The sequence below is a fragment of the Pseudoliparis swirei genome, chromosome 12, assembly GCF_029220125.1.
Source record: "Pseudoliparis swirei isolate HS2019 ecotype Mariana Trench chromosome 12, NWPU_hadal_v1, whole genome shotgun sequence".
Classification (NCBI taxonomy): domain Eukaryota; kingdom Metazoa; phylum Chordata; class Actinopteri; order Perciformes; family Liparidae; genus Pseudoliparis; species Pseudoliparis swirei.
The window spans coordinates 6,490,936-6,507,792 of record NC_079399.1 but is presented as its reverse complement, the minus strand read 5'-3'; the positions used below and the strand labels follow the sequence as shown (position 1 = coordinate 6,507,792).

Here is a 16,857-nt window from a genome sequence, read left to right as displayed (position 1 = left end):
ACAATTTTTTTTTGGATTATTGCAGAATATAATCTCTGTGTTAAAAAAACAATAGGCTACTACACGTTTTAATACTCTAAACTGAAGTAAAAAGATAAAGCTATGAACAAACGACACCGCGGTCACATGACTTCAGGAAACCAGCTTTAATCTAAAATTAGTGCTGGCCGTGAGGCCGTGGACGCCTTTTTTAGGACACTCACAAGATTAAAAACTCGAGTGGGGTACTTACTGATGAATTGTATATGGAGAACAACATCCACATATCTTGCTCGTGTTATCTGCAGACCTTATTTCAAGCATTTTACCAAAAACACATTTAAAAAACTCATTGAATTTGAGATGAGGAAAACCAAAGTGCAAACATGATGACTCAGGTTTTAAGACTTCTTGCAGCACACTATTTGTGGCATTTGAAGTATTCTGACATGTTTAGGTTATTTGACTGTAAAAGGTACAGCTCATCATACTCAAGAAGTTTATTTTAATATGTATTATTGATCTGGTGATATTTTTGGTATGCTGTATATATATATATATATCACTTTGAAAGTGTAGTAAATATTATTATATGATATGTATATATATATATATATATATATATGTGTATCACTTTGGAAGAGTACGACATATTATTATATGATATATTATATGATATATATATTTATCACTTTGGAAGAGTAATACATATTATTATGTGATATATTATATGATATATATGTATTAGACTTCTTTGCACTTAATGAACAAACATTACTAATATTTATTTATATATGTATATACACATATATATATATATATATATATATATAAATAAATAAAGACTTCTTTGGACTTAATGACATGACTAATATTTATCAGATCCATTAGAACATTAAAAGGACTTCTGTACTCTTTTTGAAAACTGTGTCTGAGGGAGAGGAACCACAAGTCCTTCCTTCCGCTGCTGTCAGGCTGCACAACAAACTGCAGTAGATCGCTGGAGATCCTGGAAAACTTAGCACTTTATTTCTCCTCTGTATATTTCGTATTTTAGTATTAGTATTGTTATTGTGTTTTGTGTTTTATATTTATTTGATATATTATATAATATATGATATATATATTATATCACTTTAGAAGAGTAATACATATTATTATATGATATATTATATGATATATATATATTAGTGCTGTGAAAAATAACGCGTTAACTCAGTTAATCCAATTACAGGTTTAACTAGTTTTTTTGTAAACGCATTTAACGCATGCGCAGAATGAGCTTCCAATCCGTCTGTTGTTGGTCGTTGGGACGAAAAAAAAGTCACTTGCAAAATGAGCTTCCAATACACCACTTCAATCTGAACTCTGTCCGCTCTCATGCAGACGGTCTGTTCATCGGTAATGATCCTTCCGCAGGTTCACCTCCGGAAACCTTGTTACGACTTTTACTTCCTGTAGATCAGGGTCTCAACACGTCGATCGCGACCTGCCAGTCGATCGCGGCGTAGTGTCGGTAGATCGCATGACATTAAAAGATTGGCCCGCCCCCTGACATGTTCTCTATAGCACGTCTTTGTTCTTTTATTAAACTAAACGTCTGTTGTTGATCGTATCTCCACAGCAGCATGTCATCTCTGTCTCTACGCGTTGCGTTAACACTTATCGATCTCCGTCTGGCGCGCCACAGAGCTCCGTGCGCGCGCATCGGGACCGAGCAAAAAAAAAGTAACTTGTCAATCTGTCCACCTTTAGATTGTATCATGGTGGAGTTAATGGTTGACAAACAAGAGAAACATGTTCTGTTTAACCCTCCTGTTACCTTTACATTTACTAACATATTTTACCCTGGGGTCAATTTGACCCCAGCAATTAAAACCTCCAGAAAATTATTAGAATTAATATTGTTTCCCAAGTTTAAGTGTGAGGTACTTTATGTTTGTTTGTTGACTACCTAAATAGCCCTTTAAATAAATAAAAAAGTTGATATTTCTGATATGTTTGACACAGTGAAAAACAGCCTGGGGTCAAATTGACCCCAAAGAACACCGACATTAAACATTGAATGGGGTCAAATTGACCCGAAAGGTAACAGGAGGGTTAAACATTCTGTTTAGGATGAAGATGTATTAATGTTCCATATGGAAGAAAACTGCTAAATAACTGCTGAGTTGCAGCACCATTGTATAGAAGAATGTATAAATGTATATATCCGTCTTTTGTCATAAATCTCTATGTTCTCACAAAATATACCGAGAATATCGGTAATATGTGATTAATCATGATTAATCCACAAAAACCTGTGATTAACCCGATTAAAAATGTTAATCGTTTCACAGCCCTAATATATATATCATATATATCACTTTGGAAGAGTAATACATATTATTATATGATATATATATAATTTCCCCACTATGGGACTAATAAAGGAATACCTAATCTAATTTATTTCTATTATCTTCCAATCTAATCTAATCTTTTCTCCGTGATCTCACATGTGACGTCACAGACGATTCGAGTAACCGTTACCGTGGAAACGCTGACGCGTGTGAGTTGTGTGGGGGAGGAGCTACTGCTCAAGAATTCAAAGAATCGTGCACCAAAAAACAACTCGGTCTTGCTGTTTCAGGAAAATCAAGCGCATTTATGTTTTTGCATTTTCATATTTCATGTATTGTTTTAATTTTAATTTTTTTAAAACTTTGGTTTAACCCTTGTGTTGCCTTCGGGTCATTTTGACCCGATTCAATATGTAACCCTCCTGTCGCCTTCGGCTCAATTTGACCCGATTCAATGTTTAATGTCGGTGTTCTTTCGGGAGTCAATAAACAAACATAAAGTACCTCACACTTAAACTTGGAAAACAATATTAATTCTAATAATTTTCTGGAGATTTTAATAGCTGGGGTCATATTGACCTCAAGAGTAAAATATGTTAGTAAATATAAAGGTAACAGGAGGGTTAAACATTGAATCGGGTCATATTGACCCGAAGGCGACAGGAGGGTGAAACATTGAATCGGGTCAAATTGACCCGAAGGCAACACAATGGTTAAAAGGGACAATGCAAATTCTATAAGAGGCTATTGTTCATCTGTAGTCCCGATTAATGAAATACATTAATGGGAACACTAAGCCAGAAAGTTTTTAAAAAATAACTTTGGAAGAGTAATGAATATTATTATAGGATATATTATATGATATATTATATATGATATATATATATATATATATAAAGACTTATTTGCACTTAATGAACAAATATTACTAATATTGATTTGTATATATATATATATATATATACTTCTTTGCACTCAATGAACACACATTAATAATATTTTTTTATTCTACACTGAGTCTACCTTTTGCATGTAATTCTGATATACTGAGACATGATTCATGCTCTACAGTTAAAGACTCTCATAAGGTTGATTCCAATATTTTTCCATCAATGCTTCATTACTCCAACAGAATATAATTGTTGGCAGTGTGTGGAGGAAGATTAAAGGATATCATTACATAATCTGGTACTAATTAAAGGGAAACTCGAAACAAAGTTAAAAGAAACACATTTTTGTGTTGAATTTACAAGCAATTAATAGAATTTTAGAGGATTTTAGAGGAAAGAATAAACAAATAATTAGACAATTTCTTTATGAGGTTTTGGGGACTGAATAAATCCCAGCTACATAGCTGCTTGTGATGTATGACTCATATAATATAAAAGTAAAGACAATCTTATTTTTTACAGCCCAACATCAAAAATAAGACATTTGTCAGGAGCTTACGATCTGTACAAAATAATAATACAAGTGATAATAATAAACTAATCTAAGAATAATGTGATTGACATCTAACAACACCAGAGTTAAGAGTTTACGTTTTTTAAATTGATTTCCAATTTATTTAAAAACCTGTAGAAATAAGTCAGACTTCAATTCCTCTATTTAAGGGGATGTGAGAAAAAAACAATACAATACATATATATATATATATTTATATATAATTATTATATGTTATATATATATATATTAATATGTGTGGGTTGTGTGAGTGTACTTGTGTATCTTTATCCGTGTGCATGTGTTAGACCAGGTCTAAACCCAGCTCTCTGGAGGACCCTGTTGCCTGGATTCTGTCCTATCAGCAAGCGACCATCTGCCCTCCTCCCGGCCCTCACACTCGTAGAGGCATCCTTTGCATTATTCATATTTTGAAACACACACACAAACACGCACACACATACACAGACACACACACACACACACACAGATACAAAGACACAAAGACACATTCACTCTTCCTGCACACAATGTCCCACCTCACACATCAAGCACACAACCACGTGTTAGACAGCCAGCCAGGCACACACACACACACACATACACACACACACACACACACACACACACACACACACACACACACACACACACACACACACATACACACACACACACACACACACACACACAGCTGCTACCTCTGACACTGTCCGCCATCTCTGACTCACCAGAGAGGTTTACGCTCTGGTGTCATTGTCAGTCCTGAACCGTCTCCTCTGTGCTGTGTGGGAGGACGTCTCCCTGGGACTCGGCACAATGGACACACGCGAGCCAAAATCATGAAATATCCTTCGAGTGTCTGAACCCTTTCCTCACCCGAACCACGTTCAGTCTCTGCAGTGGAGCTCCAACCACTTTCTCTCCCTTTCTCTGTTCCTCCAGAGCTCCACCACAAGCATAAAGAAAAGGGCAGAAAGCTCATCCTCCAGCATTGTTGGGTGAGCTTTATAGTGTAATGTGGAAGCAGGTACAGAGGGACAGGGATTATGAGCCAGATATATGACAGAGCATACTGTTAGGTTGTAATAGTTTATTTTGATAACATCTGCAGAGATCTTATGTTTTAAATTAATACATATAGAAAGATTTTATAATAGAAAATATTAGGGAGAATATTGATATTGTTATTAATGTATTATGAATCATAGGGATAATGTTTACTCTATGCAAATGTAAATGGCAAGAATTAATGTATGTTGCATGAGAGTGACTGTATGTTCGTATTATAGATTGACGAGGCCGGTTGAATTCCGTGAAGTGACTCACAATAATAAGATGGGACTTTTATTGTGAAAGTGACTTTAATGCGGACAATAACAAGACGGGACTCTTATTGTGAAAATACTTGTTTAGCGACTTGACCGGAAGTGACGTTTTGACCGGGCCGGTGACATTGAGTCTAAAACTCCGTGGATTAGAGAAATCGGGTCTCTTCCACAGGTATTCTCGACGCCGGAAGGAGGGCGGAGGAGCCGAAGAAGATCACGATCTTGAAGCCTTGAATGTTTGTTTGACACTTCCTGCCATTAAATATTGATAACTTAATTCACGTGCGTCCGGAAGCCTGTTTTCCATCATTTCAGAACTACTTTACAATACCCACCTCGAAGTGTTGATATAGAGCACAGCTCTTTTTAGGGAGGACATTTCAAAATTACAATGTTTTCCCAGAGTCAAATTTCCAGACTTTATTTGACTGTGTGACTTTGGAGGCTTTTTGTCTGCGTGTTCCCTCAGTCCTATTTTCCCCCAGAGTCCTTTGTTCCCTAAAATCAGTTCCAAAACCACATTTGTCAAAAGAAATGCAGCTTTCTTTTCCCATTTTTATATTCGATATGGTTAAAGCCCGCCCTCGGAAAACTATCATTCCCCCTTAGTTCACATTCAGCCCGTTGACCTCCAGAGAAGACGACACCGTCGGCCATCTCGAGGCTGAACCGCTGAAGCCGTGAAGGCCGCTCTGCGTACGAGTGTGTGGTCAGTCGACTTCTTCCCTCGCCTCAAGCTCGCTCTCTCTTATCCGCCGGAAAACCGTTGGGCTGCTCCACACTCTGCTGCTTATACGACCAGCTTATTTCTACACATTCAGAATAAAAAATGTTAGAAAACCAAATTGGGGCAATATTCTGGAAACACACTTTTTTTCCATCGTCATCTCTATTCAGCAAACCTGGAAATTACTCAAATGAAATTCCATACTTTCCATACTGTGTAGAAACGTCATTTTTTCTCCCCATAAGGAAAATATGACCTTTCATACACATTTCATCAATAAACACAATAACTGAAGCAAAACAAGAGGAAAATACCAGCTATATTTAATGAAATATTAAGGATATACTCCATTGTCGTACAGCTTTGTATCTTCATAAGTATCTTCTTTTTTTTTTTTTTTTTTACTACAGAGCGATTTCTTCTAGATCATGTTCACATTTTAATTAGACTTTTTTTTCTCTCTTATTTACAGTTTGATGAGAATCCACAAGTGTTTCGGCACAGACAATATGGCTTACGGTCTAAAAGCAGACATCTCGGTCGAGAGCAACACACGGCCGGCTCGACCCCGACCCCTGACCTCTGACCACTGACCTGTAACTGAGGAACACTGAGACAAGGAAGCTTCCAAGAGACCCTGATCTGGAAGAACCGTTTCCCCTGTAATCAGCAGGACTGCTGACCTCATGTCAGTTTGGTATTTCACCTCCATATATATATATTTTATTTCGTTATGGTTTCAACAGGACACGAAGCTCTGCAGAGTAAAACGTTCCACTTTTGACGGTGGAATTGGCGGCAGATGACGGACTGTAATATATTCAACACAATGACATCGATATTATGATATCAATATAACATTTACCACATGACACCTCAAAACATGGACAATACATGCAAGTACGGCGATGACCGGCAGCGGGAAAATATGCAGTCTGTTCAGCGGAAGTCAGAGAACCTATACAGTATTGCACGAATACACCGATCAATACACTCGATTGACTCTCGGCCACGGAAGAAAAGAAAAAAAACGTGTAAACAGAAGAAGTGCAAAAATAATTAACAATATTATTGATTTTGAAATTCAAGCACATCCACCATCAAGATCAATAAATATAAACAATATGAAATAAAAGAAATACATAAATTAAAATTAATGAATATGACGTATAAAAACACAAGTCATACGCTGGCACTGATATAAAGTAAACAGTTTAACCCTTGTGTTGCCTTCGGGTCATTTTGACCCGATTCAATATTTAACCCTCCTGTCGCCTTCGGGTCAATTTGACCCGATTCAATGTTTAATGTCGGTGTTCTTTCGGGAGTCAACAAACAAACATAAAGTACCTCACACTTAAACTTGGAAAACAATATTAATTCTAATAAGTTTCTGGAGATTTTAATATCTGGGGTCATATTGACCTCAAGGGTAAAATATGTTAGTAAATATAAAGGTAACAGGAGGGTTAAACATTGAATCGGGTCATATTGACCCGAAGGCGACAGGAGGGTTAAACATTGAATCGGGTCAAATTGACCCGAAGGCAACACAAGGGTTAAGGAGTCAGTTTCCATAAGAGAAGGCCAGAACATGCACACGAGGAGTTTTTAAGACACAGAATGATATTTTTTTCAGACTATATTATAGTAATTAAATTCATCTGCAGCACACACATAGAAAGGCTTTACCATCTCCCGACAAGAGGCGTTGAATTTACACTTCGTGTATTGGTGTTTATTGTTTTTACATTAATTGGTTGAACAGAGAATGACTCGAAATGAAGTGGGAGAGGAACATGGTGATCTTTGCCGTCATCAAAACATCTTCATCCTCTTCAGCATCGTCATCCTCGAATGACAAGTCATAAAAACATCTCACGCGTATACGCTGCTACATTATAACGCTACTATTTCTTTCATTACCTTCGCATTGAAAATGCGGAAGGTTATGTTTTGATCGCCGTGTATTTATTTATTTATTTGTATGCGTGTTATTCGCATAACAAAAAAAGTTTTAAACCGAATCGCATGAAATTTGGTGGGATGATTGGTTATTATCCGGGGACCATTTGATTAGATTTTGGGATCGATCGGTTCAAAGGTCAAGGTCATGAAAAGGTCAACATCTTCTTGAATCGCATGACATTTGGTGGGATGATTGGTTATTATCCGGGGACCATTTGATTCGATTTTGGGATCGATCGGGTCAAAGGTCAAGGTCATGGATAGGTCAAAATCTTCTTTTTACCATAGCACGGTCAATTTGTATCCAATTGGCATGCAACTAATGCCAACATGTTCATAATTCAATGCCAAATCTTGTGATATGCGAAGGTATGCGCTCTTCTGAGTGCCCGTTCTAGTTATTACTGTAGTTGTGTGTAGCATCTTCACAAGGAGAGTCTGACTGATGCTGGAGTTTAAAATAATAATAAAAACATTTTTTTTAAACACGAAGATTAAAATTTTTGGGAAGATAATTCCTTACTTAAATTATAAAATAATTGTAAGATGTCTATTGAGCGTGGGACATTTTGCAGTTGTATTAAATGCGTCAGTGCTCTCTAGTGGACACATGATGTAATGAAGACTGTGTCTTTAAACTACCTCAAACATATTGTTGACGTATTTCCCTGCTGCGCTTCCTTGTAGCAGATTATGCCAAAAACAAATTATGTAAATCCTCATTAAGACCAAGCCTTTAAAGCAGCAACTGTTTTACAGTGATTGCAATTGATTCGCTTGCAAAGTCCTACCACCTAACTGAAGAATACTGAAATCATGACAGTTTTGTGAATATGTGTGTGTGTGTGTGTGTGTAGGTTCGTGCCATCATTCACACACAGAGGGTGACTCATCCATGCGAATGCATAGTGCACACACCCTTTGCTTGCATCCATATTATAGCCTCAACACACAACATGTTGGTATGTGCATTTGCTGAGTGACAAACACACAGAACACCTGCACCGAACCACCACACACACCACACACACACACGCGTTACATTAATCTGCTTCTGCTCCGTTATGATGTCATAATAAATGGGAACTAAAAGATCAACGGGCTACATCGTTGCGTGGCTGATTTGGTGCAGCGACAGACACACACTGCGTCGTGAAACTTCACGAATAACCCAGCAAAGACACATAGATGACATCATCCGTGTGACGTGTAAAGGGAGATTTTCATTGGCACGTACCAGCCACGCACTTTCATTCAGACTATATTTCTATTTCATCTATTTCCACGATTGCTCGACTCGCCCTCGATGCATGACTCGCTGTCAAGTGTCTGTTTGACCTGAAGCTGCTGTCCTCGGATTACCATGTTGTCAATAATTGTAAAAAATATGAGAAAAAAAAAAGATCAGTTTCAAAGTGCTTCTGGCAGATTGCAGTTCACTATCCACCGTTTCCCATGAACTTTGACTGCACTACTTAAATGTGGGCAGCAGGCATTACTGTAATATCCCAGTTGTGTGTCCAGATACATACAGTACAGGAGGTAATAGGGCTCCTCATACTGATCCTAGACCAGCTGAGTGGCTATTCGTTAATTAAGACTACGACAAGACGAGTCAGTGTCAAACACAAAGGAGAACCACCGACAGTATTTACATTATATGACAGAGGGGAGGATTCTATATGTGCAGGCTATCTATACTATTTATACTCATATATATATATATATACACTACCGTTCAAAAGTTTGGGGTCACTTAGAAATGTCTTTATTTTTCAAAGAAAAGCACTGTTTTTTCAATAAAGATAACATTAATCAAAATACACTCTATACATTGTTAATGTGGTAAATGACTATTCTAGGTGGAAGTGTCTGGTTTCTAATGAAATATCTCCATAGGTGTATAGAGGCCCATTTCCATCAACGATCACTCCAGTGTTCTTATGGTACATTGTGTTTGCTAATCGCCTTAGAAGACTAATATCTGATTAGAAAACCCTTGTGCAATTATGTTAGCACAGCTGAAAACAGTTATGCTGGTGATATAAGCTATACAACTGGCCTTCCTTTGAGCTTGAAGTTTGAAGAACAAAATTAATACTTCAAATATTAATCATTATTTCTAACCTTGTCAATGTCTTGACTATATTTTCTATTCAATTTATTTGATAAATAAAAGTGAGTTTTCATGGAAGACACGAAATTGTCTGGATGACCCCAAACTTTTGAACGGTAGTGTATATATATAAGCAAATATTCTATCAATTAAATCTAATCCATTTATATATTTACACTTCATTCACATGAATCCCTGTACAGTACCCTATACGCGTCGATGTCATGTACAAGGCGCTGAGGGCTCACGCACACATGTAGTCGCCACGGCAACGCGTCGACAGGTAGAAGTCGTGAGCGCGGCTGACGTCGACCACGCGGAGGAGTTGCTCAGCGGCGGCGTCATTCACTCCTGGTGTCGAGTCTCCCGCTCTCCGTTCTCTTTCCCTCCGCCGCATCCCCCTTTTTCTCGCTCTTTGATCTCGTCACCTTTGGTTCCTCTCGACCCGAATCGTTCCTCCGCTGCAGCGTCGGACCTCTTCTCCTCCACCGACGTGGGACCGGACCTCGAAACAAGCCACGTGCGTTCCGTCCACAGAGGTAAGGGGGGGGGGGGGCGCGTGGAGAGGTGGGATGCCGACTACACCCGGATGTTTCGTCAACACTTGAGCGGCTCCATTTCAGAGCACTCCGTGTCCATGTCGGAGTCGTACAGCGAGTGGCCGGTCGGGTCGCTGACGGGCGACAGAGGGTCCTTTGGCGTGTGAAAAGTGTGTGACGTGTGCGTGTGCGTGTCCTCCTGGAACGTGTCCGTGCAGGAGTAGAGGCCCAAATCGGGGAGTTTCGAGTCGCTGTCCTCTGTGGTGTCGCTGTAGCAGAAGTCCTCCAGGTCCACGAACCACTCGGGCCAGAACCGCCGGCGGATGCGCTCGCAGTACATGGCGAGGTTGACGAGCTCACCTGGAGGAGGACAGACGTCTGAGTGAGGGGCCATGTTGATTTAGAGATGTGCTTGTTACCTTCGCATTGAAAATGCGGAAGGTTATGTTTTGATATTTTGATTTATTTGTATTTATTTATTCGCTCAAAAAGTAAGTAAAAAAATCCGAATCGAATCATGGTGGATTGATTATTATATTGGTTATTATCCGGGGACCAGATTTTATTTTGGGATCAATCGGGTCTTGGTCAAAAGTGGTCATGGTCAAAATCTTTTCTTTTACCATAGCCATCAATTTTTTTCCAAATTGGCATGCAACTAATGCCAAAATGTTCATAATTCAATGCCCAATCTTGTGATATGCGAAGGTATGCGCTCTACCGAGTGCCCATTCTAGTTTATTTTAGTTTATTAAGGATCCCCATTAGTCTACACCGTAGTAGAGACTATTCTTCCTGGGGTCCAGGCAAAAAAACATTACAATACAAATACATAAAATGCAGTACAGCATGATCAATTTTCACAAAAAACACTTAGAAAACAACATTTCCATTAAAAGTAAAATAATAATACCTAAATACCTTAAATACCTAAAATAATAACCTAATCTACAATAATTCCCTTTCTGATTATTGCTGCCTTAAGTTTCCTTTTGAAATCACATTTATTTCTTGTTAGAGTCACATATGAGGGGAGCACATTCCAGTATGCAATGGCTCTGTACATTACTGATTTCTTAAGTGCATTGGTTCTGGGTAGAGGAAAAGTAAAGTGACCATTTAGTGCCTGTCTGGTATTATAACCATGTCTCTCATTTGCAGGTGATAGCTGTAAAGACAGACTGACAGGTTTCTGTGAGGAATACACATTATTTAATTGTTGTTGACAATGATTCTGATCACCTCTTGCATTGTGGAGATTTGCCTCTTTTCTTTGTCTTAATAATAATGGATAATGTTCAGAACCGTCCCGGTTGTGAGGTAGAAGAATCGGAGGCAAATTGTGATTAGAGATGTGTGGTGAATAAATATAATCTTGCTTACAATGAACTTGGTGCTATAAGGACATGTTTTCATTGTGTGTGTTTTTCTGTGGATGTTCGTAAAGGGTCAAGTTGTGATGTTTCTATATTTCTGTCTCAAAATGTTATTTTGGCCAATTCATTTCGGTAATATAAAATATATAAATAATATCTGTAAGTAGTGTATTTATTTTTATTTTTATTAGAACACTGTGGTTGTGTTGTATCTTTTTTTCATTGTAAATCCACAATGCAAATGTTTTGAAGGAAGCCGAACTTTGCCTCATACGACTTAAAAAGCAGTGTTTACTTTTTATTTTCTATAAACTTCTATCCACATATTTTGTGCATGCCTGTGTTGGTGAGCTCACCTTTGATGAGCTGCTCCGGCCGCGTTCCCGGCAGCGTCCACATGGCGGGGGCCAGGTGGCTGAACACGGCGGCGTCGACTGTTGAAAGCCTCGAGCCCAGAAGATACTTCTTATCACCTTTTCAGAGAGGAAAGTCAAATAAAAACACACAAATACAAATACATACACTGACCCTCATGAACAGAGCCCGGGTCCCCCACTGACCTCATGAACAGAGCCCGGTTCCCCCACTGACCCTCATGAACAGAGCCCGGGTCCCCCACTGACCTCATGAACAGAGCCCGGTCCCCCACTGACCCTCATGAACAGAGCCCGGGTCCCCACTGACCTCATGAACAGAGCCCGGTCCCCCACTGACCTCATGAACAGAGCCCGGGTCCCCCACTGACCTCATGAACAGAGCCCGGGTCCCCCACTGACCTCATAAACAGAGCCCGGGTCCCCCACTGACCTCATGAACAGAGCCCCGTCCCCTACTGACCCTCATGAATAGAGCCCGGGTCCCCCACTGACCTCATGAACAGAGCCCGGGTCCCCCACTGACCTCATAAACAGAGCCCGGGTCCCCCACTGACCCTCATGAACAGAGCCCGGGTCCCCCACTGACCCTCATGAACAGAGCCCGGGTCCCCCACTGACCTCATAAACAGAGCCCGGGTCCCCCACTGACCTCATGAACAGAGCCCCGTCCCCTACTGACCCTCATGAACAGAGCCCCGTCCCCCACTGACCTCATGAACACAGCCCGGGTCCCCCACTGACCCTCATGAACAGAGCCCCGTCCCCCACTGACCTCATGAACAGATTTATTTGATCTTATACCATTGTAAATGTAATGTTTAAATTCTTGCACTATGTTGACTGTTGATTGTTGTTGTTTTGTTTGTCTGTCTAATGTACACACCAGCCGTCAAGCCAAATTCTTTGTGTGTCTAACATACGGAGCAAATAAATGTTTCTAATTCTAATGTGCATATACATCTCATGTCTATACGCTCAATATAAAACCAGCAGCTGGTTAGCTTAGCTTAGCATGAATACTGTATACAGGGAAGCAGCTGGCATGGCTCAAGTACTCTACTTAAGTACAATGTTGTACTTTACTCAAGTGTTTTTATGTGATTCTACTTTCTACTTCTATTTCACTACCTTCCAAGGGAAATTGTGAAACTTACTTAGATTTATTTGATGGTTTTAGTTATTAGTTACTTTTCTTTTCAACACAGCTTTACCTCCATGCTGCAAGACATGTCTCTCTTATATCTCAAACCGTAAACAGCTCGAGGTTGCGTATTGAATCTTGACTGCAGTTCTAACGTTTGACCACAATAGGTCAGTATTGTGCTGATATTTATATAAACATGACTTCCTGGTTCTAGTTATTTTCCATTAAAGCTGTTTGTAAACGATGTGAACTCGTGACATAGCCTCATAATTATAAAGTCTGTCAATCTCTTTGCATTCAGACTCATGGATGCTTTTATGAAAAAAAAAAATGGTGCTGCACTAAAGACTTTCACAAGGTCAAATTTCAAATGACTGGGATGTTTGGTTGACTCACCTTCTGCTCTGCATGCAAATCACAATAAATCCCACAAATACACTGCAATAGATTAAAATGGCCCACATGGCGAGCATCATTATTTAGAGGAAATACAACACATATTCTCACCGAGTAGAGTGGCCAGGGTGCGCATGTCCTTCTCCATCAGGCCGTACACCTCCTCTTGAGAGAAACGTCCGATCCCGTGTCCATACATCTCCCTCTTGACGATTCCACCGGTCAGGTGACTCAGGATCCACTTGAGCAGGTCACTCAGCGGCCCGCTCACAGACAGCATCTTCTGGGTCTCCTCCAGGTTGTCCACCCACTGACAGTAAGCTATGGTCCTGCAACACACACACACACACACACACACACACACACATATTACGATGAGTATTCGAGAACTACTAGAATAAAACTTTAAATAAATTAAAGTATCATGTGTTCCCTGGGAGGAAAATAGGCTGCAAGTTAGTTTCATTTCAAATACTTGGTGAAAAATAATCATCTTTGATAATAAAAGAAAAGTCCCACAATGAAACTGCACTGCTCTAAGACAACAACAACAACACTGTTTGCACTTTCTGGGGGTTCCTCACCAGTAGAAATGCTCCTCCACCATGGTGGTGATGGCGCGAGACACGGCCTTCTCCTGTGGCGTCAGGCTCACGTTGAGGCTCGCGCCCAGCCTCTCCTCCAGGAAGTCGATGATGAACTCCGTGCCACACACCTGCTCCTGGTTGTATTCGATCCACGGCATCTTTCCCTGCGGCGAGAGCTTCCCGTCAAAGTAGTTCTGCGAAAAAGAGAAAAAGAAAGACGCAGAATCGAGAAAGTCGTTGATGGGATTAAGTGAATTCAATTTGAATCAGACACCAAATGATACCGAGTGAAAACTCCTTTGCACTCGATAGTAAACGTGCACATACGGAGAATACAAGAAGACAGAAGCAGTGGTGAAGACTTCTAGCGACGGCTGTACCTGGTAGGGCAGGTCAACCATGCGGAGGTAGGTCTCCATTTTAAGGCAGAAAGGGGACAAGGAGGGGACGCCGGTGTTGGGCCTGGAGAACTGGTGGAGTATGATGGCGTCTTTGGAGTTAAGCTCCTCCTCTTTTCTGTGTGGAGGAGAGAACGACAACGCTGCAGATCACACAGCAGGCTTGAAGGTGTGTGTGTGTGTTGGGCTATCATATTTTGAATTAATTAAATGATCTTCAGCCAAGGTCCTCTAACCTGCCTGAGTGATCGTCATTTATACCAGCCGAGGGGAAACTGCAATGTCGAAATAATAAATCAAACCCTTCGTGGATACTATTGGAGGCTGTTTCTCGGACAAGGGCAGGAACCTCAGAGTTAAGGGGAGCTGTCCACCGCGGGAGCTGCTGACACGTCAAAACAAGAGCTGTCTATTTCCTCCTGGTGCTGAAATGCCTGACTATACATTCAAATACGAGAATAATAATAATAATAATAATAATAATAACAATAAATATATATACATTCATATCTATCTTTTTACCATTTCCATTAATGTTATTTGGGGCCTTGGCGTTAAACTGTTTACATTGAAGGTTGTTTTTTCTTCTTCCTCTCCATAACTGCAGAGCATTTAGACGGAAACCCAACACAGGAACGTGTGTGGAGCAGGGGGAGGGTGGTGTGTGTGGTGGGGGTCACAATACAGCAAACACAAGATGAATTCGAGGTTTCATGTCACCTCGTCCTTGAGATGCAGACACGCGAACGTGACCCGCTGTCAAAGTCTTATAATGTCAATTAATATGAGAATATGTTTGAGAAGAAGAACAATAAGGGCCAAAGGACGAAGAAGAAACTCTCTGGAAAAACAACATGGTGAAATTAGCCATGATCATCATAATGGCCGAGCCCGTTTAACAGGCTAAGCTAAACGTGACCCTTGTGGTATTGTCACCTCTGTCAATAATTCACATAAAATAAGCCAATAAAGATATAAATGCCCTACAGTGTGTGTGAGGATGGAGCTGCATGGTTGTGTTACATCACAATCCACCCACTCACGATGCATTATTCTCCACTGCGCGCTCTCTCTCTCCGCCCAGCCCGATGAGATTAAGTCACATTAACCACCGAAGAGAGAGAAATAAATAAAGGAGACCTGAGGAAACATGCACGGAATGACACGAACACTGGGTTTTGGATGGCGGCCCGAGGAGGCCCGGAGTGTGGACGCGGACGAGCTTCCGCAGCGTCTCTCCAGCTGACCCCGGCTCCGGCGGCCTCCCCGTGTTGTCGGTGTACCTGATGGCCAGCAGCTCGTGCAGCAAATAAGCGGCGGCGGCGAGCAGAGCCCCTCCGGTCAAATACAGCGTCTTCCGCCACCACGAGCCCAGCGCTGACATTATCCCGCCGTGGTCCTGCAGCGGGCAGGCGACGATGTAGCCGAAAAACGAGAGCTGCTCATCGGAGCCCAGCAGGCCGGAGGAGAAGCTCTGGTTCTGGCTAAGATCGACCACACACGACCGCGTCCAGGCAAACCCGACGCGCCAGTACATGCTCTCTGTCTCGGGCCACTTTCCGCCTCACTCTGGCAGCTCGGGGCTTCATCGGCGGGGGCTTCATGGGTGCAGGGAAGTGCGCGTGCGGGTCGACAGGGCGCGGAACGGCCGACTGGACACGAGCGTCCCGCCCGGAACTGGTCCCCGCTGCGGGGTCGACATCCTCCGCAGCCCGCTCGGAGCTCCGCTGGCTGGCTGCAGCCTCTCGACCTGACGCTGTCAAGTTTGGAGAAATGCACAGCAGCGCATCCGGTTGTTTTTCAAAAATAATAGTCGACAGGCATGTCAAATGCATCAACATGTGAATACAGCTTTTTTCCTGCATGTTCGTAACAGTTTGTATTAGAAAAAGGGCATATAAATAAATATATATAGGGATTTTCTAATACAGAATCCACACAAGTTATTGGTTTACTTTTGATGGGTTGTGGTATTTTGATAAACATCAAACCTACAGTTTGATTGGTACTGAGAAGGGACCTTGATCTTCCGAATAAAAACTAACACATAGCTTCGGCTTCGAGACTAGCTATGTAATAAAACAAGCTATACAAATGTGAGGGGGGAAAAAGAACTAAATGATGAAGACATTGG

The 16,857-nt window shown here is 40.9% G+C and overlaps 1 protein-coding gene across 1 annotated transcript; it reads right to left on the bottom strand.

The window, feature by feature from the left end:
* Positions 1 to 6,248: 6,248 nt before the first annotated feature.
* Positions 6,249 to 16,444, bottom strand: faxca (failed axon connections homolog, metaxin like GST domain containing a). Its single transcript, XM_056427950.1, has 6 exons — positions 16,007 to 16,444; positions 14,706 to 14,841; positions 14,323 to 14,519; positions 13,850 to 14,067; positions 12,178 to 12,294; positions 6,249 to 10,805 (listed from the first exon to the last, which is right to left on the bottom strand). Exons 1-6 carry the CDS (start codon positions 16,258 to 16,260, stop codon positions 10,504 to 10,506), a joined length of 1,224 nt encoding a protein of 407 aa, XP_056283925.1. The 5' UTR covers positions 16,261 to 16,444; the 3' UTR covers positions 6,249 to 10,503.
* Between the last annotated feature and the right edge of the window lie 413 nt (positions 16,445 to 16,857).